Source organism: Chrysemys picta, chromosome 12, assembly GCF_011386835.1.
Source record: "Chrysemys picta bellii isolate R12L10 chromosome 12, ASM1138683v2, whole genome shotgun sequence".
NCBI classification, from domain to species: domain Eukaryota; kingdom Metazoa; phylum Chordata; order Testudines; family Emydidae; genus Chrysemys; species Chrysemys picta.
Genome location: NC_088802.1, coordinates 48,885,695 through 48,910,638, shown reverse-complemented (window position 1 = coordinate 48,910,638; position 24,944 = coordinate 48,885,695). Strand labels below are relative to the sequence as shown.

The 24,944-nt window shown below is 44.1% G+C and overlaps 2 protein-coding genes across 32 annotated transcripts in view; both read right to left on the bottom strand.

Annotated features, from left to right (window-relative positions):
- The window catches only part of RHOT1 (ras homolog family member T1), a 44,281-nt gene extending 34,530 nt beyond the window's left edge, over positions 1-9,751 (bottom strand). For 6 of the 31 annotated variants that reach the window (XM_042841020.2, XM_065563561.1, XM_065563568.1 and 3 more), the window contains exon 1: positions 974-1,077. Coding sequence is in view for 11 of the 31 variants with exons in the window: in XM_065563543.1 (XP_065419615.1) it covers positions 9,504-9,540 (37 nt within the window). In the remaining 20 variants the exon portion in view is untranslated. Of the gene's footprint in view, positions 1-973; positions 1,078-5,136; positions 5,301-9,503 lie in introns of those variants that run through there. The other 25 variants (XM_065563567.1, XM_065563555.1, XM_065563551.1 and 22 more) reach the window with 11 other exon arrangements.
- A 967-nt stretch (positions 9,752-10,718) lies between these two features.
- Positions 10,719-22,667, bottom strand: RNF135 (ring finger protein 135). The gene is made up of 6 exons (XM_005282833.5): positions 22,126-22,667; positions 18,918-19,007; positions 18,086-18,316; positions 15,359-15,521; positions 13,627-13,725; positions 10,719-12,882 (listed from the first exon to the last, which is right to left on the bottom strand). Exons 1-6 carry the CDS (start codon positions 22,537-22,539, stop codon positions 12,347-12,349), a joined length of 1,533 nt encoding a protein of 510 aa, XP_005282890.2. The 5' UTR covers positions 22,540-22,667; the 3' UTR covers positions 10,719-12,346.
- Positions 22,668-24,944: the final 2,277 nt, after the last annotated feature.

Sequence of the window (24,944 nt, the reverse complement as noted above, 5' to 3'; positions counted from 1 at the left end):
ATGATGATTCCACCTCAGTCCCAGATTCTTATTGTCCTTGGGATAAAGGGCATGGCTCTTGCTGGACTAAGAACAATGGACTAAGGCCTGGTCTATGCCTAAAACTTGGGTCGACCTAGCTACCTCACTCAGGGCTGTGAAAGTTTTCGTGCTCTGTGTGATGTAGTTAGGTCGACCTAACCCCCACGGTAGGTACAGCGAGGTGACAGAAGAATTATTCTGTCAATCTAGCTACTGCCTCTTAAGGGGGCAAAAAAATCCCTTCTATCACTGTAGTAAGTGTCTGAGCTACAGCTGCATAGTTGCAGCTCTGGTTCTGTATTGCTTGTAATACTGACATACCCGGAGTCTTCTTGTATTTTGTCTGCTTTGACATTACAAAAGCTGGCAAAATGCCTCATGATGTGAAGAAGCTTATTTTTTTTTGTTAATAAAAGATTTAATTGTTCTAAAAACCAGCACTGCTGAATTTTTTGCAACCAGAGATTAAAAAATGAAAACATCATGGTCATGATCCCAGTTTCTACTCTGTGGCACATAAACTGGGCCGTGTGTCCCATGATCTGGGATTTTTACATTATCACATTTGGACTTCTTAAGGTGCAAGTGCTTCTGGCATTCCTGAATTTAATTTTGGAGGGAGTGAATGAAACTGCTTGATTACTTCATTTTCTGAGAGCCCTCAACTGCCACTAACTTTCTGCAATAAGGTGGGTGATATCCTGGGACCGACAGGACTACAACAACACTGCATACTAACTTTCTGCTCATTTTGGAGTCCCTAAAAAGTTGTGTTGCTCTGACTGCATTTCTTCTTTGAACCTTCATTTCAAAGATTTTTGAGGCAATTACTTGGAACTACATGAAACTTTTGCCAACATTTGTATTTGAAGAAAGAGACTAATTTATTACAGTTTTGCCAAAAATGTTCCTTTTAAGTTTTACTAAAATATTAACAACTTTAAAGACTTACTTTTATCCCATTCATATATCATTTTCCCTTGTATTTGTGCTTACCAAGCAAGATGTTACATGTATTCATCTACCTACCGCCATTCAAGGCTTAGGGTAGTGCATCTGTTAGAACAATACATAAAATATAGGCTTATCTTATTAACTGCAGTCTTTTAGGGCTGGTGTTAGTTGTATTCGTATTGAGCTGATCTCCTTAATTGCATATGGTAATACCAGTGCAGGGAGCAACTACACTGAGACAGATTATGTTCGGTTATGTTAGACAGTGCAGAAAATGGTGTGTAATAAAATGAGGAGCAAGTCACACTTACACTCTAACAACCTATCCAAGTCTCTTTCTGGTATAGTAACAAAGACCTTTTGCCATCCATACGAGAGTCCCTTTTCCTCACCAAAAAGGGTAGTTTATTTCAAAAAGTTAAGAAAAGCAAAGATACATTTATGTTGGGAAGGGAGGCTACTGTGCATACAGTACTCCTGGGGAAATTCTGCACCACTGCACATGCGCAGAATTTATGTCCCCCTCAGATTTCTTTGCTTCCACCGGCAGAAAAATGACTTTTTGATGGGGAAGCAAAGGAAAGCCACATGCAACCCTCCCGAGCAGTGTTTCGGGTGCCCAGGGTAGCCAGCTGAGAGGTAAATCACTGTGGGGCAGGAGGCGGCACTGAGGAAGACCCAGCTGGTGGCTCCTACTCTGTGCTGGACTCAGCTGCTAGTCACAGCTAGGCTGGGGAGGACGGGACTTCCTCTTCCCCTGCACGGCATCCAGGGCTGGGTCTAACCCATCCCCAGATTTCTCCCCCAGCTATAGGAAGCTCTGCAAACTCTCACACACACACTTCCTACACCCATCACTCCTCAGCTGCAGAGGGAGGAATTCCTATACAGGGAGCTGCTCCCGCATCTGCCCAACCCCCGTGCATCCAGATCCCTCATATCCAGACCCTCCCGCTGAGGCTCACCCCCTGCACTCAACCCCCCTCCCAATGAGCCCCACTCCCCTGCACCTGGACCACCCCAACGAGCCACCCGCACCCAGATCCCCACCCCATAGATCCCCAAACAGTTGCACCTGGATCTCCACACCACTGAGCCCCTCTCCCTCAGCATCTGGACCCCCCACTGAGCCCCAACACCTAGACCCCCCACCAAGCTCTATCCTCCCTACACCCAACCCCCCCCCCCCCCCCCCGCTGAGCCCAATCTACCTTCACCAGGATTCCCCTGCAGAATCCCATTACTGTTGCACCTAGAACCCCCAATAAGCCCCCGTGCATCCAGATCCCCCCTGCCCCCGAATCCCCCACTGAGCCACCCGCATCCAGATTGCCCCACACAGAATCCTCTCAACCCACACCTGGATCCCCCTCACATTAAGCCCCTCCACACTTGGATCCTGCTTTGCTGAGCCTTCCTACTCACACAGAAGGGCAGGGCCCTAGGGTGTTTCTGGGACAGGCTGGGTCCCTGTGCTGTGTCAGGATTGGGTGCAGCCTCACCACTGAGTCCAGGTTCGGCGGGGGGGGAACTGCACAGTGATCTCCCACCTCTGTGCAGCCAGTGGCCTGTGCTCCCCAATGGCATGCTGAAGCCTTATTTTGACAAATAAAATTTGCAAAATTTTGCAGAATTTTAAAATATTGTGTGCAGAATTTTTAATATTTTGGCGCAGAATTTTAAATGTTTTGGTGCAGAAAGCCCTCAGGAGTAATACAGGGAACCACTGAAGTTCTTTTCAGTGCTACCATCTGGATTTCACTTTGGGGAAGTAGCAAGATGGCCGCTACCATATAGGTCTCTTAATCCAGAGATGCAACTGTGCTCTGGTGAGAGGTACTTTCTTGAGTCAAACCATTATTACTTGCTGTTCCCTTGAGCTGTATACTGTTCTGAGCACACCTATGTTTTATCACCAATTACGACATAGGCCAGAGGTGCAAAATTCTACCTGGTCCCTTGCCTGGGCCAAGTATTTTTTCTGATAGGCAAATAAAATATTATTAGTATAATCATAGTATAGGAGGATGAGTACATACTATTTTCCTTGATTTATATGCAAGGCTAACATAGGCCAGTTACAGCTGTTTTATTTTCAATCACTTAAAAAGCTTATTTGTATGAGTGGTTAGCAAAGATACTTTGACTATTAAAGAGCTTTTGATACACTTTTTAGAAATAGACTAATGTAAAAAAGCTACTTTTTAAAGAAACAAGCATATTAAAATCAAGGTGGTCACAGATTAATGAAAAACGTTAGGCTCTCAATTTAAAAAATTAAATATTGTGTGAAATTCATACAATTTATTTATAGTTAATTAAATGTGCGGGACAATAAGCTATTTGTTCTTCCCTTCCTCAATTAAAAATAGGATATGTTATTAATTAAGGACTCAAAACTGTGCCCACATATGAATAGTCCTTAATCATGAGTGTAACCCCAATGAGACCACTAGGACCACTTACTTGTGTGACTAAGGGTAGGCAATTTTTAGGATCCTGCTAAAGATGTATTTTAAAAAATCCTTCCATTGTCATTGGACCCCCTGCCCTTTGATGTACTATTTCCAGAAGAAACCTGCTGTTTCTAGTAATGCTGCTTCAGCACAACGGAGCCAAGCAGCATGACGACTAAGGTAAGAGGTCATTACAATCTGCAGCATTTGAGCATGAAGATGCATATTTGACAGAGCCCCAGAAAAAAAAAATAACAGTACCCCTATAACTGATTCAGTCTGAACCTGATAAACAAATTACAGCTTTCTCGCAAAAATTGAAAAACAAAGATAAAAGGATGAAATTTTCTAGCTAGAACCATGCATTACTATTACTGATCCTGTTCAATGTACCATACTACAATACTTAATTCTGGACTACATGCTATTTATACTACCATTGGAAATATGAACAATTTTCTCCCTGGAGAAGTGGAAATGAGAAACCACTCCAGACCTATATTAGTCATTATATTAGTTTTATCTTTGGAGGATGCTCAGATACGATTGTGATAAGCATGATATAAGAAACTGAACAGAAAAGAACTATTCTATTATGTATTCCCTAGCTGCACTCTTGATGCTGTCACCAGGACTTCATGCTGTCACCAATTTGCTCTAACTCAGCAAGATATTTGCTCTGGCAAGTGGGTGAAACTGAATCTTTAATATCTGCAAGCTTTGCACTTTCATGTTTTTTAAAAAGTGTCTAGTTTTTTTTATTGCAAAGATAGCCTTCCAAACATAAACCTGTCAAATCTGAACCAAGCATAAGCAGACACAATGTCATCTACCTGAGTCTGCAGACAGATTGCATCAGTGCCTCTGCTTCTGTTCATTGCTTTGCCAAGCAGTCAAAGAAGGAAATTAACAAGACTCTGGTCAGCTTCACAGTAGTATACCAGTCCTAGATGGGAAAGTTCTTTGCAGCAACAAATGCAGGCAATGGAATTACTCATTAGGCAAGCCGGCACAAACCTGGAGGCTGAGCGAGATGTATACTGTTGAAAAGATCTTCAGCAGCCAGGAAAAAGGGTAGAAGTGAGGACCCACCTTCCCACTCTTGTAGCTGCCAGGCAAGAGAGAGAGAGTTCCTTCTTTTGCAGCAAGAGGGTGGAGTTTCAAATTTATCAAACTCCGTATTTGGTACCAGGTTTGGTTAGTAGGCACTCCCAAGCAGGAACCAAAGGCAGGACCCTAGAAGAAAGCTCATCCCTTCTCAACAGCTTGGGATGGCAGGTCTACCCGCCATTTTCTACTTCCAGCTACTAGATGTTTAGCAAATGTATCAAGCTCTGGTAATCAATCCCTACATATCTTTGCAATATCCAGTCCTAAATGTCAGGTAATTTCCTTAAATTCGCATCTCTAATGAAACAGAAATGTTTTTTTGTTGAACCTAATTACCATCTTGGCTCCAAGTTACTATCAGCTATTTCCATTGATAACTACCAAACTGTTTCAGATTCATCAGGCAAGAAGAAATCTACATTTATATTTCAAGATAGATGTGGGACTACAAATTGCTTTGCTATTTACAGAATATTGATAAAGTCTGTTAATTTTAGTCTCAATCTTCCTTCATTTAACTACAAGAGTCTATTGTAAGCAGGCCTGTTGCTTTGTGTTATCATTAAGTCATTACTCATGAAAGACCTAAGTATACCTGAGGTCTTCAGTCTGCCAGCTATTAAAGCAGTTGAGGGAAAGAAACACGAGAGATCAACCTCTTGCTACACGTGAGCCTCCTGATAGCTGATTCATGGAGCAAATTTTGCATTGGCCTCAGAGATTGCACGCACACCCTTCTAGAAAAGGAGGGGAGCATAACTGTAATAAAAGCAAAAATAAAATAGGATGAAAGGGTGGGGATCTCAGGACCTCATGGTATTAGCTGGGTTATTTGCAGGCAAGGAAAGAACTATTATTCCAATAACTGAGTGGAAATGCCATTACTTTCTTAAAAAACTAGACTGCTGCAATTCTTTAAGAGCTGGTTTAGTGGATAAGTTTTTGCATAATTTTAACTGATGAAGAAAATGGTTACAGAAAAAGCGCAGCATCACTCATAAGGTGTTAGATGCTCTAGGTCCAGAATGTTTCACTGACTTTATTTGTAACATTCCTGGCTGGGTTGCATTTTGTTTTTACAGAATGGCTTAGGAAAATCTGTGTCACGGCAAAATTTGCCTGAATGTTTAATCTGGTGGAACCTCTACTGTCTTGTTTCTCTGGAGTTCTACTGCTTGAGATGCAGGAAACTACATTTATTCTGCTTAAATCTGGGTTGAACATTTATCTTTCCAATTTAGTTTTATTGTTTATTTAGTCTTAGAGATAATAGCTTATCTGTCGGTTAGATTTACTATATAAAGTGTTGTGGTATTGTGAAATGTTTAACCTGGATTCTCTCTTTTCTGAGCATGACAGTTAAACCTTTCACATCACCAAGTTTAAAAATAGCATTCTGGAGCTTCTCTGCAAATTAATGGCTATTAAAGATTCATGACAGCTTGGCTCTTTTGGATCCCAGTATTCGGTTTACAAAAAAAGCCTCAAAATGCAAACCACGGCAATGGGGACTGAATGAATTTGGGGATACAATAGGATGCAAAGGTTTTCCCACCTTATGTCACAATCTGAATCTGATTCAGACTGGTATTACCATCTGCTGGCTCTTTTTTGGCCTAGGTGAAATGAATTGTGGTTCCAGTCCAACGGATATGTCCACATCACAAACAAAAAAAACTCACTATCATCAACATAACTGGCAGTTTCAGCTGACAAGCCAATATTCAAATGAGCATGTAGACTGAACTAGCTTTTCACCTCTATTAGAAACAGTCCCTAAAAAATAAACAGTTGAGGAATATTGGTAGAGATGTTTGAACAACCCATGCTGTATGTATGTGTTATTAACGATACAATACAGTTCCCAATACTATCAATTTGGCATCTCTTAAAAAAACCCGTACCCTAGCAATCCAAAACACTTTCAGCCATAGGCCTAGTTTGGGGGGAGGGGCTGGGAAGGCACTGCCCTCCGCGCCCCCCCCCCCCCCCAAACTGTAAGCCTCGGGCAGGTGTGCAATTTGCCCCACACACACAGCCCCACTGGCCTGACCGGAGCTGCCTCCGCCCCCGCAATATAGAAGTCAAACGACCCCTGTGCTTTCAGCTCAGTACTGGTCTTTGAAATGCAGAAACACATATCACCTACAAAACACGACCTGTGCCCATTTATCAGATATGAACTGAGCCTTGTGTTGCATCTGTACTTAAATCACTGTAGCAGAACCAGTCCAAAATACTCAACTTTTCATTACTGTAGATCTGTGACATTGAAATATTCTGGTTGTTTTTCTACTAAAAATACACTAAGCACATTTTCAATTTAAAAAGAAGAACAGGAGTACTTGTGGCACCTTAGAGACTAACAAATTTATTAGAGCATAAGCTCTAATAATAATAATAATAATAAGCATCCGAAGAAGTGGGCTGTAGTCCACGAAAGCTTATGCTCTAATAAATTTGTTAGTCTCTAAGGTGCCACAAGTACTCCTGTTCTTCTTTTTGCGGATACAGACTAACACGGCTGCTACTCTGAAAATTTTCAATTTAGTGACCTTGGAATTCGGTTTTTCTCCCACCCATGTTTTTATCTCTGAAGAGTCCTCATTTCTTACATTATAAACATGTCTTATACAAGTTATATAACATTTAATCTAATATTGTACAACAATGAACATCTTTAACAATTTACATGACTTTATCCTGTATGTTTTCTACCTAATCCACTAGCTATATAGATTTTTGATAATTCCATGCAATGACAATATATGAAAGACTGTGTAATTTAAAACTCGCTGCCTGTTTCCTTACAGAGTGAGCTTCACCTAGACTTAGCCCAATTTTAAACTCTGTACTGTCTGTGAATTAGCATGTCAGCTTGGCAGGCAGCGGTACCTCTCACAGTTGTGTTACAGAAGCTAGTAACAAAGAAACTAGGTTAGGGACAGGTTCTGAAAAGAAGTCACATAGGAAAAATTCACTTGTATATTCAAGTGAATAAAGAATATATTTAAAGCCAAATAAACTTGTTATAATAAAATCTGGCCATGTATTGCCTTTATCTACATTGAGATTTGAAAGCATACTAACATATTTCTAGAGAATCATGCTGTAACACTGTTCTCTAGAAAGGCCCTAAAAGTTTCCCCATACGATGTACACAGGACCTACCGCACTATAGAATAATTTTACAAACCATGCTAGGCCTACAGTTGCCAGGGAAATTATGTTAGCAGTACCTTTCAAGCAAGAACTATATTCTTAATATAATTATGTATTATATTAAATACTTGTCACTTATATAGTACTTCTGCTTCCAAGGACCCTAAAGTTCTTTACAAATTAATTTCAGTGGGATATACTGTGTGCTCAGCACATTTGAAATGTAGGCCCCTGATTTAGGTGTCTAAATATGGACCCAGGGACCTAACTTTAGACACACATTTTCTAAAATGTTTGGCTGAAAGTTCAAGGGATTTGTCCAAGGTCACACAATGAATCAATGGCAGAAACCAGGAGTCTGGACTCCCAATCCCCTGTTCTAACCACAAGACCACAGTGCCCATCTGATAACTGTATTTAACTGAGTGTTTGCAATTTCCAAATTCAGAATATAATAAACACCTTACTATACTTTCAATCCTGGGCCAGGCCACCACCAAATATAGGAAAGAGACAAGAATTCTGGAATGGCCAGCTCAGAAGTACGCAAGCTATGCATGCAAAGTTTTGTGATAGGCTATGAGTCCGGTAATTGCAAACTAATTGGATACACACAGCCTCCTACACTACCTATTTTATTCCTGGTGTGGTTTTAATTAAGCTGTTTAACTTGCACAACAGAACTCAGCTACCTGTTCTCCCTTCACTATGGTAGGGAGAAGAGATCTGCCAGCTGCGGGCGGGGCAGTCTGCATCACATGGGGGGTGGAGGATGCGATTTTATACCTTACTAAGGATGGTCTCGGGGACACACACACACAAAGCAAGGCTCCTGGTCACCAGCCTCAGAAGGCTGCCTTGAGATGACCCCACCTCCGAGCCAGGGGGTGCGGGGAGCTCTGGGAAGGGGAGGAATCCCCCCCTCGCCTCTCCACCCATAAATACAAAACCGAACTAACGACGAGCCTCCCCCCACACCCCTCGCCTCCCCACACCCCTCTAACCCCCGCCTCCCCTTCCCCTACACACACCCCTAACCCCCGCCTCCCCTCCCCCATCCCTGACCCCCCACCCCACCCCTCTAACCCCCGTCTCCCCTCCCCCGTCCCTGATCCCCACCCCTCTAACTCTCACCTCCCCTTCCCCTACACACACCCCTAACCAACGCCTCCCCTCCCCCGTCCCTGACCCCCCACCCCACCCCTCTAACCCCCGTCTCCCCTCCCCTGTCCCTGACCCCCACCCCTCTAACTCTCACCTCCCCTTCCCCCTACACACATCCCTAACCCCCACACCCCTCTAACCCCCGCCTCCCCTCCCCCGTCCCAGCCCTCCCCTCCCCCGTCCCTGACCCCCCACCCCTCTCTCTCACCTCCCCTTCCCCCTACACACATCCCTAACCCCCACACCCCTCTAACCCCCGTCCCTGCCCTCCCCCCACACCCCTCTAACCCCCGTCTCCCCTCCCCCGTCCCTGACCCCCACCCCTCTAACTCTCACCTCCCCTTCCCCCTACACACACCCCTAACCCCCGCCTCCCCTCCCCCGTCCCTGACCCCCCCCACCCCTCTAACCCCCGCCTCCCCTCCCCCGTCCCTGACCCCCCCACCCCTCTAACCCCCGCCTCCCCTTCCCCCTACACACACCCCTAACCCCCGCCTCCCCTCCCCCATCCCTGACCCCACACCCCTCTAACCCCCGCCTCCCCTTCCCCCTACACACACCCCTAACCCCCTCCCCCGTACCTGACCCTCCCCCCACCCCCGTCTCCCTTCCCCCACAGCCCCCTCCCCGACTCACGTTCTCCCACCAGCAGGATTCTCACGTCCTTCTTCATCTCCCCACACCCTGGGCCCAGGCTCCGGGTCCCGCTCGCATCAGGGTTCGTGGGGAGGCTGCGGCCTGCCCTTGCCTCCAGCACGCTGCGGCCCCCTCAGCCGGCTCCGTCCTCCGGCCCCCCAGCGGCAGCGGCTACGGCAGGCCGAGGGGGACACGCTAGCGCGAGGAAAGAGCATGAGCGCGCAAGAACGAGCGCGCCCCCTGGCGGTGAGGGGCCTGTACTACGCGCGGAGCTCTGCTGGCCGGGCCAGGGAGGGGGACAGTGGTGGAGCCTGTGCTGAGTCTGTCTGTCCATGCTGTGTCAGGTCAGACAGACTCCCCCACAGCAGAGACAGTCTGTCCATGCTGGGGCTGTCTGTGGCCTGGGGGACTGTCTGTCCGTGCTCTGTGTCTCTCTCCACGTTGAGGGTCTCTGTATGTCCGTCCATGTAGCAGGCACGTCTGTAACATGAGTGTATCTGTATATGTTGGGCGGCTCTTTCCGCTCTCTCTCCACACTGAGTGAGGGCTGGCGGAGGAGAATTTCAAACACGGGGGACCTGGGCCATTGCTTGCTATCCCTCGGTGCATAGGGGCAAGGAGACCGTCTATGCATCTCGAACCGTCAGGATGCAAGAGGAGTCCTTCTTCTCAGCCGAGTGTGAGGGGCAATACTCCCCACGGTGCCGCCTGTGCACCACAATTTAACACCACACAAACTGGACCCTGCAGGCGTAAATGTTACATGGACTTTGTTTCCACCTCTGTTTGTGCCCCAATGTTTACCATAGGCCTAGGCGGTAAGGTGTCCTCACATGGTGTTTCTATTTTATAAAGACAAAGAGAAGTATCCGGTAATAAGGTCATTTAGTTACCATAATCAGAAACTTGAATAAAAAGTGCCCGTTAAATACCAACCAGGCATTCACCAGGCAGTTGATCACGTGAAATACAACACGCTGACTTGTATTGTGTAACCGTCCCTCATTTTGTATGTGTAACCTAGAAACTAACAGCCAAAGCCAGCACTCCTTACTCAGGTGTAAAACTACTGAAGTCAATGAGAGTTTTGCATGAGAAAAGGCAATAGGTTTAGGTCCCAAGGGCTACATTTTGATTCCATCAAAGTCATTTGGAATTTTGCCATTAGTTTCAATGGGATTGTGATTTGGATTTCAGTAATGAAAGACACAGTCAGATTTTCATATATTTTAATAAAAATATCATCCACATCAATGGCACAAAGTAGGTGTAGGTTAGCTAAATGTCTATCAGGGATGGTCTAGACAGTATTTGGTCCTGCCATGAGGGCAGGGGACTGGACTCGATGACCTCTCGAGGTCCCTTCCAGTCCTAGAATCTATGAATCTATGAAAGACAGCAAATGAGACATGCAGAAGGTATCTATGAAAAGCCGGAACCAATGTAAAGTGCCCATTTTCAGATTATACAGGAGGGTTATTTTACAAACAATGACAAATTACAGTCTCGGAGCTGCCGCAATCAGCCTGCTTTTGGGAAATTAAAAGTGCCCAAATCCTGTTCAGTATGCTCCCTGCTTTGTTGCTGCTCTTTCTCTCTTTTCCAAGTTGACTTGGGGAAAGAAATATCAGTGTGGTTATGTGCCAGGGCCAACTTGCTTACATGTCAGTCATCCCACGTGCATCATCTCTCACATCCACACAACAGTCCTACATTTCTAGATTCCTGCAAAAACTTATGAATGTGCTTACCTTTAAGCACAAGTGTTGTCCTAATGACTTCAGTCAGTGGGAAGACTTGTGGTTAAAGTTAAGCATATTTGTAAATGTTTATGAGATCAAGGCCGTAAATGCCAATGTTCTGATTCCCCTAATCGTGCAGAAATCTTCACTGTTGGAAATACACAACTATTGGAGCCTAGATCCTCCATGAAGATCAGAGAGCAAAATTTTACTCTCCGGGCCCTGATCTTGCAAACACTTAGGCACATGTCAATGTACTCTGTACTGCAGCATTTGAATTTTGCAGGGCCCAAAGAAAGGGGAGAGAAAGCAATGGGGAGAAGACAGACTTTTGTTTGAATACTACATCTCTGCACACCTGCAGGACAGGGCAACTCAGCTAGAAGGGACCCAAAATATGCAGAAGTAGGGTGTGGCAGTCACTAGACACACTATCGCATCTGAGATATCATCTCTGAAAGAAGATCACAGAGGAATGTGTGTACCCAGAAGTGTAAATGTATGTTAAAGCCTTGCATTTAGATATATGTAACAACAACAAAGCAGGGAGGTCTCTATGGGAAACACAGGAGATTTATTACTTAATAGCTTTAGAAAAAGTATTCCTAAGTATTCCAAATATTATTAACAATGTTTTTGACTGTATTAAATGTTTGTGTGCCATGAAAATGTAGATGCTCTCTCTTTCAAGCTGACTGGGAACTGTTATTAACAGCTACATTCAGGGTACAATAGCTCTGAGGTTTGACTCTGCCTAATGCTTTCTGAGAAGACACAATTCTGGCCTGTGCTTGAGCAAAAAGTTAAGCTAAGTTAAGGTGCCGGGAAACAGGGAGTGTAACTGAGTTAAATGTAATACCCCCGGACCCTGCTTTAACAAAGACAGGGCGGATCAGGCAGGATTTGTAACAAGGAGGGGAAAAATAGAGAAAAGCAGAGGAAGAAAACATATCAGCTGTTAATTTCCCGCCACGCTAGAGATGGTAGCCCTGCATCATGATATAAAAGCCTCACATCCAAAACATAAAACTCTATAAGAGCTCTGTTCTTGCAACCCTGCAATTCACAGCTTAAATCTTCAGTTTCCATAAGAACTGCAGACTAGTCCCTGTTGATATGATTTATAGTTAAGGATCCTTCTTCATCCAAACCATACAGCCAGAAAGCAGGGTAAACAGGATGTCGGATATTGATTTCAAATCTATGCAAGAGTGTTTCTTTATCAGTGAGAGAATAAAATGACAGGTGCTTGTTTGCAAGATCAAGGAAAACGCCAACCTTCAGGGGTCTGTCTTCACTTAATCGGGTTTCCTGGTTCCTGTGCCATGCTGACAACTGTTTATTCTTACCAGTCCATTCCACACACCAGGATAGTTCAGTTCTCCCCAGTTGATCATTTCTACCAATATTTCCATCAGCAACTCCAACAGCCCATCCGCCGCTGTCCTTGGTACTTACTTCCCAGTAATGGCGTCCTTTAGAGAAACTTTGGGAACACATCACTTGGCTGATGCAGAATCTCTTGGGAGTTGGTTCATACGGAGGTGGAAAACGGGATACAATCACTTTCTTATTCTCAGATGTGATCTCCAGGTTACGATGGATTCTTTGGAGATCAAAGGTCACGTTCACTGCCCCTAAAGTAGATAACAGAAAATTTCCTAACCTGAAGGCACCAGGGAGACTGGGCAATGAAACATTTTCAACAAAGGTGAGAAACAGCCGAAAGCTGAAGTGCCCTCTGCATACTCCTGGATGTGTACCCCATTAGGGTAATCCAAATGCCAGCTTTCTAGTAGTGATCAGACACTGACGCTTAACAAAATAAAATAATAACTTCATAAATTGCCTGATCCGGCAAATTGCTGAGAACCATTAATTTCCACTGAACTCCCGGGGCCAAATCCAGGGCCCAGTCCTTACTCAAGCAAACTCCACTGACTGGCTGCCAGTACTGAGTAAAAACTCACTAAGGACTCCAGATTTGGCTCACAGTAGAAGCTGAGGGTACCTACCACTTGGACTCTGTCCCCAATCACGGTCTTACAACACAATGATCCCATTAGCAATATAAATGGTATACTTACCACACCCATCAGAATCAGTTACCATATGGTTTTTAGACGGATAAGTTTGAATAGTGGTTAAGCTACAGCTTCAGTACTTTGTATTATGTTGTGAAAATTTCTTCCTTTAAAATAAATCATGTATTGAAAAGTAAACAGCCAGATCCTTAGCTGGTGTAAATGCACATTGCTCCTCTTATGTCAATGAAGCTACACCAAATCAGAGCAGCTGAGTATCTGGTCCTGTTGGTGAACATTCTAAAATCCTTCATTTTAATGTTGCTACCCAGTGGTTACATTGATTTACATACTTACACTGAGAAAACTGACTAGAAACAACTGGTTCTGGATTGTCAGATGCAGACACCACAGATGTGGAACAGACACTCCTCTCCTGAAGTAAACCTACAGGTTCTGATAAATGTGGAGGGGGAAAAATCTTTCTGTTAGGGGTTTCTTTGAATAAAAGGCAAACAACAGATCTATGAACCAAAATACAGTTGCAATGGCTAATAGCTACAGTACATGTCAAATAGGGAAAAAATAATAGCTGGCATTTTTATAATGCTCTCTGACCTAAATTTCTAGGTGAATGTGTATGCAATTACTCATGCAAAGATATTTGTGCAGTTGGTATATATTCTTTACATCCACAATTATCAAAACATTTTGCATGCAGCTGCAGTCACTGTACCTATAGATGACCAATTAGATGTGTAACAGACCAGTTAGGCATGATATTGTACAAGTAATCACAAATTAACTATCTGTTCTATAGAGGTTCTTATACTGTGCTCATCACATGTGTAATTGCATGAGTATTTCTAAAACATTCAATACTTCCACTCATGGAACTGTCTCTATGATTTGCAGTAACACTGTAACACATATTTGCAAGACTGCCACTTGGAACTCTCTTTATATGTCCGAGTCACTCTCAACATTAGTCTGCACAGTTCTGGTGAAAGTTTTTTTGGCACAAGTGTTTTGGAAACAACTTTGCCTTTATGTTAATACTTTGTACTTCCATTGCTGCCTGCTGCATAGGGTCCCAATCCTGCAAACACCTATATGCATGCTTAAAATTAAGCATGTGAATAAGGGTTTGCAGAATTGGTACCCCAATCCCCACAGTATAAGGACTATACTTGAGAGGAGAAGAAGAAAAAATAGAAAGACTACTCATTGGAAACATTCACTAGGGAGGATCTGCTCACAGGTAACCCCCTCTTGGTTACATTATTCTGGTGTTTTCTCATTAATGGGGAAATGAGACTCTTGTTCAGTTTCTTATTGAATTTGAAAAGTTTTTAGGGCAGGGACCTTGTCTTTATTTCTGTTTGTACAACAACTAGCACGTTGTGCTTTATAAGTAATAATTTCTACTATAGGCCTGTGGTCCTTAGGTTGAAGTTCTCCTAATCATCTGCTGGGTGGACAGGCCCCCTTCTTAAGCATAAGAACTGTACCCGAGACACGAGCAAACATTGAGCCAAATCCCGAAGTCCTTGCTAAAGCACAACTCTCTGTGAGCAAGAACTTGGGACTTTGACCCATTCTCAGTAAAGACTCTACTTCTGGTCAGCATTTCTTTTGGGAAAATTGTTTATATTGATATCTAAAGAGTAAACAGAGAATGAAACATAACCGATCTGTTTCCAAATTGCTTCTAGTCCGTTTCACTTTCTGGTTCCCATGGTCCATGGAATAGCACATTATTATTTTGGTCTTCAAAACTGCAAAGGAATTTGGAACACTCCCTCCCCCTCAAAAAAAACCAGAGTTTTAAAAAATGCTACAAACACCTCTCTATTTCTATTATACTCAGCAATACTTTTTAAAATCAAATCTTACATTTTGAGCCCAAACTTCCTAGCAGTATCCCTCTAAGTAATATAAGTACAACCCTGCAAACAAGGTGTTGACTTCAAAGGGAGGTGACAGTGCGCAGTCTCCAGGAGTTGCTCAGCAGCACCTTGCAGGATCATGTCCTGTAACAAGCCAAGAGGTTTCACAACAAAAGAAAACACAAATAAAGTAAATTTACCTTGTGGCAGCTGGGCAGGATATTTCTTCAATATTAACATTTCCAATTGTTTCTTGAGCTCTTCTACAGCACTTGTGACAACACTAATCTTCGTAGCATCAAGCATAATTTTATTCATTGTTATCGGAGAGCCTATGTACATTTCTCTTTTGGATGATGTATCCTAACAATGACAGAAAAGATGACTGCAAGGGTAGCTCGAGCTAAACAAATGGCAATAATTCCATTAAGAATTTCTGGTGACTTCATAAATCCAGGAGAGGAAAGCACCAGTAAGCTCTCCAGAAATCTTATACTTTACAGAGAGAGTTTTCTTTATAATATTGTGATCAGAGGAGAAGAACCTGAAACCCTGCTGAAAATATTGAAAGATATGTTCTTGATCAAAAATGAAAATAACATATTTTCCCCAACAGAACTCATACAGGGACTTGTCTCTGTAGTCATAGTTTGTTTAAATAAACAACCACCCAACCCCAACAGATATGATTTCTTTCTCTCTAGACTTTCTTCTCAGATTCTAGAGATCTGGGGGGAGAAATTAGAGTTTTTAAAAACTAATCAGTCTTAGATTAATAGAGTCCAAGGCCAGATGAGACCACTGTGATCATCTAGTAAGACCTCCTGTATAACACATGCCATAGAACTTCCCTGAAAAAAACGAGTAGAGCATATCTTTTAGAAAAATATTCCAAACTTTAAAAAATGTAAAAATTGCCAGTGCCACCGCAACCCTTGGTATTGTTTCAATGGTTAATCATCCTTATTTCCAGTCTGAATTTAGCTAGCTTCAACTTCCAGCCATTAGATCTTGTTATACCTTTCTCTGCTAGACTGAAGAGCCCATTAGCAAATATCTGTTCCCCACGTAGGTATTTATAAACTGTAATCAAGTCACCACTTAACCTTCTCTTTGTTAAGCTGAATAGATTGAGCTGCTTGAACCTTTCATTATAAGGCTTGTGTTCTAATACTTTAATCAACCTCGTGGCTCTTCTCTGAACCCTTTCCAATTTTTCAACATCCTTCTTGAATTATGGACACCAGAACTGGACACAGGATTCCAGCAGCAGTCGCACCAGTGTCAAATACAGAGGTAATATAACTTCTCTACTCCTACTCGAGATTCCCCTGTTTATGCATCCAAGAATTACATTAGCCCGTTAAATAGCATAAGGCCAAGAAATGGTCCCTGCAGAACCCCACTAGAAACACACCCTTTCAGTGATGATTACATTTTTGAGACCTACCAGTTAGACAGTTTTTAATCCATTTAATGTGTGCCATGTTAATATTATATCATTCTAGTTTTGTAAACAAAATGTTGTGCGGGCCCAGGTAAAATGCCTTACAGAAGTCTAAGGGTACGTCTATACCCAGCCGCTAGTTCGGCGGCTGGCAATCGAACTTCTGGGTTCGACTTATCGCGTCTTGTCTGGACGCGATAAGTCGAACCCGGAAGTGCTCGCCGTCGACTGCGGTACTCCAGCTCGGCGAGAGGAGTACCGCGGAGTCGACGGGGGAGCCTGCCTGCCGCGTGTGGACCGAGGTAAGATCGAACTAAGGTACTTCGAACTTCAGCTACGTTATTCACGTAGCTGAAGTTGCGTACCTTAGTTCGATTTGGGGGGTTAGTGTAGACCAAGCCTAAGTCTATTACATTAGTACTATTATTTGTATCAACCAAACTTGTAATCTCATACAAAAAAGATGTCAAGTTAGTTTGAAAGGATCTGTCTTCTATAAACCCATGCTGATTTACATTAATTAACTACCCTCCACTAATTCTTTATTAATTGAGTCCCATATCGCCCTCTCCATCTTGCCCCAGATCAACATCACACCAACAGGCCTATAATTCCCCGGGTCATCCTATTTACCCCTATAAAAGATTGACACATTAGCTTTCTTCCAGTTTTTTGGAACTCGCTCCCCCCAGTGTTCCAAGACTGTGAGCTCCTCAGCCTGTTCTTTTAGAACTCTTCAATGCAAGTTATCTAGACCTGCTGATTTAAAAATATCTAACTTTAGCAGCTGTTGTTTAAGATCCTCCTGAGATACTAGTGGAATTGAAAGAGGGTTATCATATGACCTGATTTCATCATCTTTCTTTTTCCCAAATACAGAACAGAAATATTTATTGAACACTTCTGCCTTTTCTGCATTATTATTAATAATTCTACAATTTCCATCTAGTAATGGACCAATACCATCATTAGGATTATTTTTGATCCTAATATACTTAAAAAACTCCTTCTTATTGTCCGTGACTCTGCTGGCCAAGAAATGAAAGACTCGTGCATTAAGCCACCATACAAACAAGCTTGCCTCCCTCTGCAAAAAAAACAAACAAAAAACCCACACACCTTTGGTTCTGAATCTGCAGCCAGAAGCTGTGTCAACACTAATTTTTTTTTTTCAAATTCCTCACCTGTAAGCTCTCCCAGGTGCCACTCCACCAGTAGCAGCAGCGGTGGGAGCCCTACTGTAGACCAGCTGCCGGCGCTGTAATTCCTGTGTTGTCTAACCCTGCTCAGAGCAGGTCTAAATGGCATTGTGGTTATAATGGCAGCATCCGATCTACACTACTGCTCCCACTGTTGCTACCCTGGTTGTTCTATACCAGTGAGAGTGCAGCATTGGGAAATCGGAAGAAGAGTACTAGTGCAGATAGTGAAAGTTGCACGTGCTCAGTACACACTCATTGGCCCATAGATTTCTACTTACACTCAGCTGCTCCGTCGCGTTATTTTGCAGCCTGTTTTCCAGCTGGGTTTTGATTTCTGTGAGCGTGTTCACTTTCGCGGCGAGCTGGCTGATCATTTCTTCTATTTTCTGGTGAGCCACTTGTTGCTCTTGCTCAATGACCATCAGTGTGGCTCTCTCTTGTATTTCAAGGTACTGTTTCATGGCACAGAAGTCTTCAGTAATCAAGCCTTTGATCTGAGACACGTATTCCTGAAAGGCAGCAGATGGGGAGTGAGTTCTGTTAGCAACAAGGAGGCGAGGAACATCGGCATCTAAAGCCTGATCTAACCCGCTCTGGCAAGTGACCACTTCATTTCAGCACGATTATTTTTATTCAGAGGAAGACAGTGCTCTTAATAAATACATGTACTTGGCACCATCCTGCATTGGCTGCAATGGGGGTTTTGGGTTGCGCTAGGAATACAGGGTTGGGCTACTGCAAGGACAGCCGTCCTCAGCCATTGTCCGAACACAGAGACTGAGATTCTAGCTCAGTCCCTCGTGCTCAGGGCTGCAAGAGGCACAGATGTATCACATGCAACTCCTCCGAGGGAGGCAAAAGAGGCAAACGGTGTCCATAGGTTTGGCGCGACCACTCTGACCAGCTCCAGAGCACAGTTATAACAGTTGATGCCCTATCCAGCACTCTTCAGAGAAAACCACCAGGGGTGCGGGAGTAAAAGGGGGACTCACAGGTGGATGATGCTGGGCAGACCCCTTGCTCCATGTGGTCCTAAATAAAGGTGGTCATGCATTTCTCAGTGATGGGGAAATGCATAAATTAAGAGGGGTTGATCATGTGTATACGTACATTCATTTCAGTGTTGGCTTGCTTGCTGCTGCTGATGGCATCTTGGACCATTTCAATTTGCTTGGAGACCTCACTTATTTCCAATTTCACCTTTAAAGTGAAGCATATGAATGTTTATTTATAGAACCCTGGTAGAAAATGTGATAGGATTAGAGGCCATGATGGGAAAAATACCTGTGCCTTGTTAACACTGCCTTACTTAGCCCCAGGTCCAGCAAAACTATTTAAGCGGCATGTGATTAACTTTAAGCATGACGCTAATCCCATTGAAGTTGATGGAACTACTCACATACTTAACATTTGTGATGAGTTGAACTGCCTTGTTGGATCAGGGCCAGAGATTGTAGGGACTGTCTTTTCATTGTATTGTGTGTAGGGTGCCTAATGCAATGGGGCCCCGATCTCTGATGCGGGCTTCCTAGATGCTACCACAATGCAAATAATAAATATTCATACTAGCTAATAAAAACTGTATCTTTCACTGCTCTTATCCTCATGGAGCTGCACCTGTGTGAACGAGACACCGGATTTCCGTTGCTGTAAATACAACCCAAACATCCATCCATACCGAGCTTCTTTGACGAGCCAGCCAACAAGGTTCCAGTTGTGGGCATGGTTTTGTAATGTGGTCATTTGTCTACTGGGAAAGTAACTGAAACCAGTAAATTCCATGCAGGCCACCAACTAACCGTCAGACGTTAACAATACTAATCTAGGGCCTGGTCCCCACTTAGTCTGGACTTCGGACTAAGGTACGCAAATTCAGCTACGTTAATAACGTAGCTGAATTCGAAGTACCTTAGTCCGAACTTACCGCGGTCCAGACGCGGCCGGAAGTCTCCCCCCGTCGACGCCGCGTACTCCTCTCGGCGAGCTGGAGTACCGGCGCCGACTGTGAGCACTTCCGGGATCGATCCGGGATCGATTTATCGCGTCTTAACCAGACGCGATAAATCGATCCCAGAACATCGATGGCGTGCCGCCGGACCAGCCGGTAAGTGAAGACTAGGCCTAGGGCTCAGTCCAGCAAGGCATTGAGCACTCTGGCCCCTGTCCAGAAAAACATGTACTTAAATCTGAGCCTGTGAGCAGTCCCAGTGAAGTCAGATAAGATCTCCATGCTCATATGGCGGGACTTCTCTGCAGCCTTTGACACAAGGTACTACATGACACAGCAAGAGTAGACGGCCCAGCAGTACAGTCTTTCTAACCAACCCTCTCCAGCAGAACTCAGAGTACTGCTGGGTAGCTGCTCCTTTTCTCCTCAGGCCCCCACCTGTGGTGGGTCCCATACCCCTGGTGGTACGCAGAGATCTTCCGGGGGGTCCATCACCTCATTTAAATATTTGCCTAGTTTTACAACAGGCTACATAAAAAGCACTAGCAAAATCAGTAGAAACTACAATTTCATACAGACAATGACTTGTTTATACTGCTCTGTATACACTGAAATGTAAGGACAATATTTATACTCCAATTGATTTATTTTATAATGATATGGTAAAAAATGAGAAAGGAAGCCATTTGTCAGTAATAGTGCGCTGTGACACGGTTGTACTTTTATGTCTGATTTTGTAAGCAAGTCGTTTTAAAGTGAGGTGAAACTTGGGATACACAAGACCAATCAGACTCCTGAAAGGGGGACAGTAGTCTGGAAAGGTGGAGAACCACAGCCATAGGGCTCCTGACGATCCCTGCGTCTCTCCAGGATCTACAGGAGAGGGCTGGGAGAGCCAGGGAGAGACGGTGGAATTAGTTAGCCCAGCCTAACTGAGCCTCTCTTGTCAGAGCTGCAGAATTATAATGTGGGTGCAATTCACACCATGAAGGCACTGCAGACACAAATTAGTTACTTAGTGTCTAGAGCCCCTAAATTTCACCTGCCGTTATTTGGTCCCACAAAGTAAATAATATTTTTTTAAATTAAGAAATGAAAGAGCAACTGCAGGGAGGATTACAACAAAAGTCGATCCAAAAATACAATATACCCATTATTAATCATGCTGGACAAAGCTACCTGCGCTACACCGAGTTTTTAATCAGTATACTGGTCCTGGAGGGATTAAGGTATTTTTCTTGTCTTTGCTATTTTAGTTGGACTGTTTGCTGTTTGGGGAGGGGCACTGTGGATGTCTATACACAGCCTAGTGCAGGGGTCTCTGATCCTTGCTCAGGCCTCTAGGGGCAACTGTGACACAGATCAGTAATTATTTATTTTTTTAAAAGAAATAAAGTGCAAATAAATAAATGACATTAAAATAACTTTAAGGTTGAAAACTGAAAGACAAAAAGGGCAGGAAATGCAGATGTCGCGGCAACATTAACTCCTTCCGCCCATTGAATACGTGGAGTGGTTTTGATTATCTACAGGAGGGGTTCCCAACCTTTGTCTTTGAGGCCCCCGAACATGCTATAAAAACTCCATAGCCCACCTGTCCCACAACTGTTTTTCTGCACATAAAACCCAGGACCGGCATTAGGGGGTAGCGAGCAGGACAATTGCCCTGGGGCCCCACACCACAGGGGGTCCCCCAGAACTAAGCTACTCAGGCTTCAGCTCTGCGTGGTGGGGTTCAGAGCAGCGGGGCTTTGGCTTTCTGCCCTGGTGTGCCCATCACTGGGATATCTAGGTGCCAGGCAGTCAAGTATTATTATTAAGGCGGTTATACCTTTGCACCTCAATTACACCTGGGCAGCCCCGTTGTCTTTCCATTGACTTCAATGGGCTTTGGATCAGGCCCTCCGGCCATTAGTCATTACCAGAAATAAATGCTGCTTTAGGAAAAGTAATCTGCCTTCCTGTTTCCCTTACATCTGCCCACTAACGTTATTGTCATGGTGATGCCGGAAAGCGAACACAAAGCAGTCAGAAAATGCAAAATGAATGTTGTGAGAGCAATGTTAACCTGTTGGCAAAGACACAGTCCAACTCTCTTCTCACAACCCCAGGGGAATATATCCTGAATTATGGCCCAGTCCTGCAAGGTACTTACTGAGCACCCTCATCTCCCAACTGACGTCAGGCCCTATAGCTCTTACAAGTGCTAGGTATTATTCATTAATTATTATTATTTATTTAAATATGCAGCACACAATAAATACCCTGTTCTCCCATGCTCTCCTGTGTGGGGGAAGCCCAGCTGGAGAATTCCGAGCCCAGGATTCACTGGCTTCTTGATCATCTTCACAAAAGAGTTTCAATACTTACTTCCTGGTGTTTCTCTGCCTTGCTCTCCTCTCCCTGTTTTTCGGCAGTTCTGTTCAGGCACTGGACCATTTCCACCATGTTGGCCAGCTGCCTGTTTGAGATTAAGTTTTCCTGCTGAAAGCTCTTCCTACAATGAGGACAACGGACCTCGGTTCCGGGATCTTTGCAGTGCTGGGTGATACAGGCTCGGCAGAAGCTGTGGGCACATTTTGTGATTATTATTGGGTCTTTAAAATACTCCAGGCAAAGAGAACAAGTCGCTTCGTCCTGGAGATTTTTGACAGGATTAGCAGCAGCTGCCATGGCCCCCAGGAGAGAGAAAAGACGTGAACTTTCAGTTTCTTTTATGCTTATGAAAAATTGTCCACCAGTGAGCTCAGAGGAGGAGGAGCCCTCTATTCTCTTTCCACTCATCTGTTACATAGGAGTCCAACCCCAGGTCGAAATTCTGCCTTGCCAAACATTTGCCATTGTATAATCTGTTAGTCTTCAAGGTGCCACCAGACTCCTTGTTGTTTTTGTAGATACAGACTAACACGGCTACCCCCTGATGCTTGTATAATCTAAATCATTAGATCTATAATAATATTTATAAGGATTTGTCCGTAGAGATGGGCTCCAATCACAAAGGCAGATCAGGATCTCAAACCTCTCCAAGTTTGGGGCAGTACAGATCTGGGATCTGGTTTTGGCTGGAAATACGCTTTTCCATGAGATGCCTCCCTCCTTCCGAGTTCGTTTTGGATGTTTGGCTCAATGTCACGCATTGAACACACAAAGCCTGGCTGCCCAGGACTGAGTGTTAGCAACCAGAGATCTGGCTGAAATTAATCATTACACGCTTAAGAGTCTCATTATACAAGAAGCCTCTTCAAGGGCAAGTGAACCGAAATAGAACTGTTCAGAAAAATGTCTCCTTAAAGGTATCGTATCCATTTTCAGCCTGGTCAATAAGTACAGCCAACCGTTCTCCCATTCCTTGTCCTCTGCCGCTCTCTTGTGGCCATTTCATTTCACACACAATCAGCCTGATTCTGAAAGCATCTGAACATCTGCAACTTCTGTGGAAGGCAGCAGCAAACCCTTAACCAGCACTACAGGGAATCCTCCATTCTTCTTGATAAAGACAGGTTGAAAAGAGCAGTTCAGTATTTAAAATGTACTGAAAAAGACAAGCAGGATAAAGTAAATAAAAAGCAATAGACAAAAATAAAACAAACGGATGGACGGGAATCAAGAGATAAAGCTCTAGACATACAAATAAATGGGGCCAGGTTCTGATCCCCTGCTCACACTGATGGGGCCTACTCCACAAGTGATCCCAGCGGACCACAGAGGCTGCGCTGGGCCAGGGATGGAGTCATGACCTTAGCAATTGGCACTCTGGAGGATTCTGGGCTGCTGAACAGTACTGAAGTAGCTCTAGGAGGTTGACCAATGGGATGACTTGTAGAGTATGGTGCCACTCCACACGAGTATCAGAATCTTGTCCAGAGAAAGCATATAGGACAAGCATGTCTCAGTAAGCATGTCCTTTTCACAATGAAGCCCCAAACTATGATTTAAGTTAGAGAGGGGTCTGAGCCACACAGGTTATGGCTACACGGAAGGGGTGATTGTAGGTCAGGTGGCATACCCACACTAGCTTTAATCTGTACAAGACCACCCAGTCCCCTAGGTGTGTACTCACATTGCTAGCCCAGACTGAAGCCGATGCTGCTGTGTCTCCATTGCTATTTTTAGCTGTGCTAGCTAGATTAAAGCTAGCCCAGGGATAACTACACATGCTGCAATCACACCTCCAATTGCAGTGTAGACATAGCCTAAGTTCAGTACGTGACCCAAACTTCCCCAAAGTTCTGGGGAGCTCTGGTCGGGGGATTTGGTTCAGACTTAACTTTATTTTGAACAGAGAAATTAAACCAGCCATGCAAAACTTTTTGAGGCGCAACAAAATGTTTATTGAAGCTCAAAATGCCTTCATTCGTTTTCTGAGAGCGAATTGCCTGGTTTTATGACAACACTCATATGACAGCTGGTGACACAGCAGATCTTTGGCCCCCAGCAACCATCAGCTGCAGCGTGGACCATAATTCTCGTGGGTCTGCATAGTTGGTAGCGAATGAGACTTTCCTGGGTGAAATTCTACAGCCTGGGTTATTCAGGGGGTCAGACTAGATGATGTAGTGGTTCCTTCTGGCCTTAAATCAATGAATCGTTGTTTTATGGTTTGGCTTCACAGTGTTTAGTTTGGATAAACTCGGAGCAAAAATCCAGGGACATAAAATCGTGTGGCTCAAAACCGAGCTAGGGCCTGAAACACCATTCGAGTCAACCGGGAGCTGTGCTATTGATTTCACCGGACACAGGATTAGCCTGTTAAAAGATTTTTGAATAAGAGGGTGAACGGAAACCAGCCTGATTCATCGAGTCTCCTGGAGAGGCAGAGGCAGCTCCACTGGCGTGATTATTGATGGGTCCAGGGACAAGTAGAGCTTGAGAAACAGATTGCTCAGGGCTGGATGATGATGAACTCGTTCGGATAAATAAAAGGAGGATCCAACCCAGACCTTTTTCTCAGAGATTCAGAAGAGTTCAGTTGAAACATTTCACCCACCCCCTGGCCTACAGGCACTTCCTTGTTTCAGCAGGAAGAGCGAGCTACTCTGGGTGTTTCAGGCAGACTGGAACATATCCGTAAGTGCAGGCAGCCTCACCATACATTTTGCTTGCAAGATTTCCAGCCTGATCTGCAGACTAAACCAGTCCAGATACAAAGAAAAACATGCAAATGTCTGGCTACTTGATTGGACCAGCCC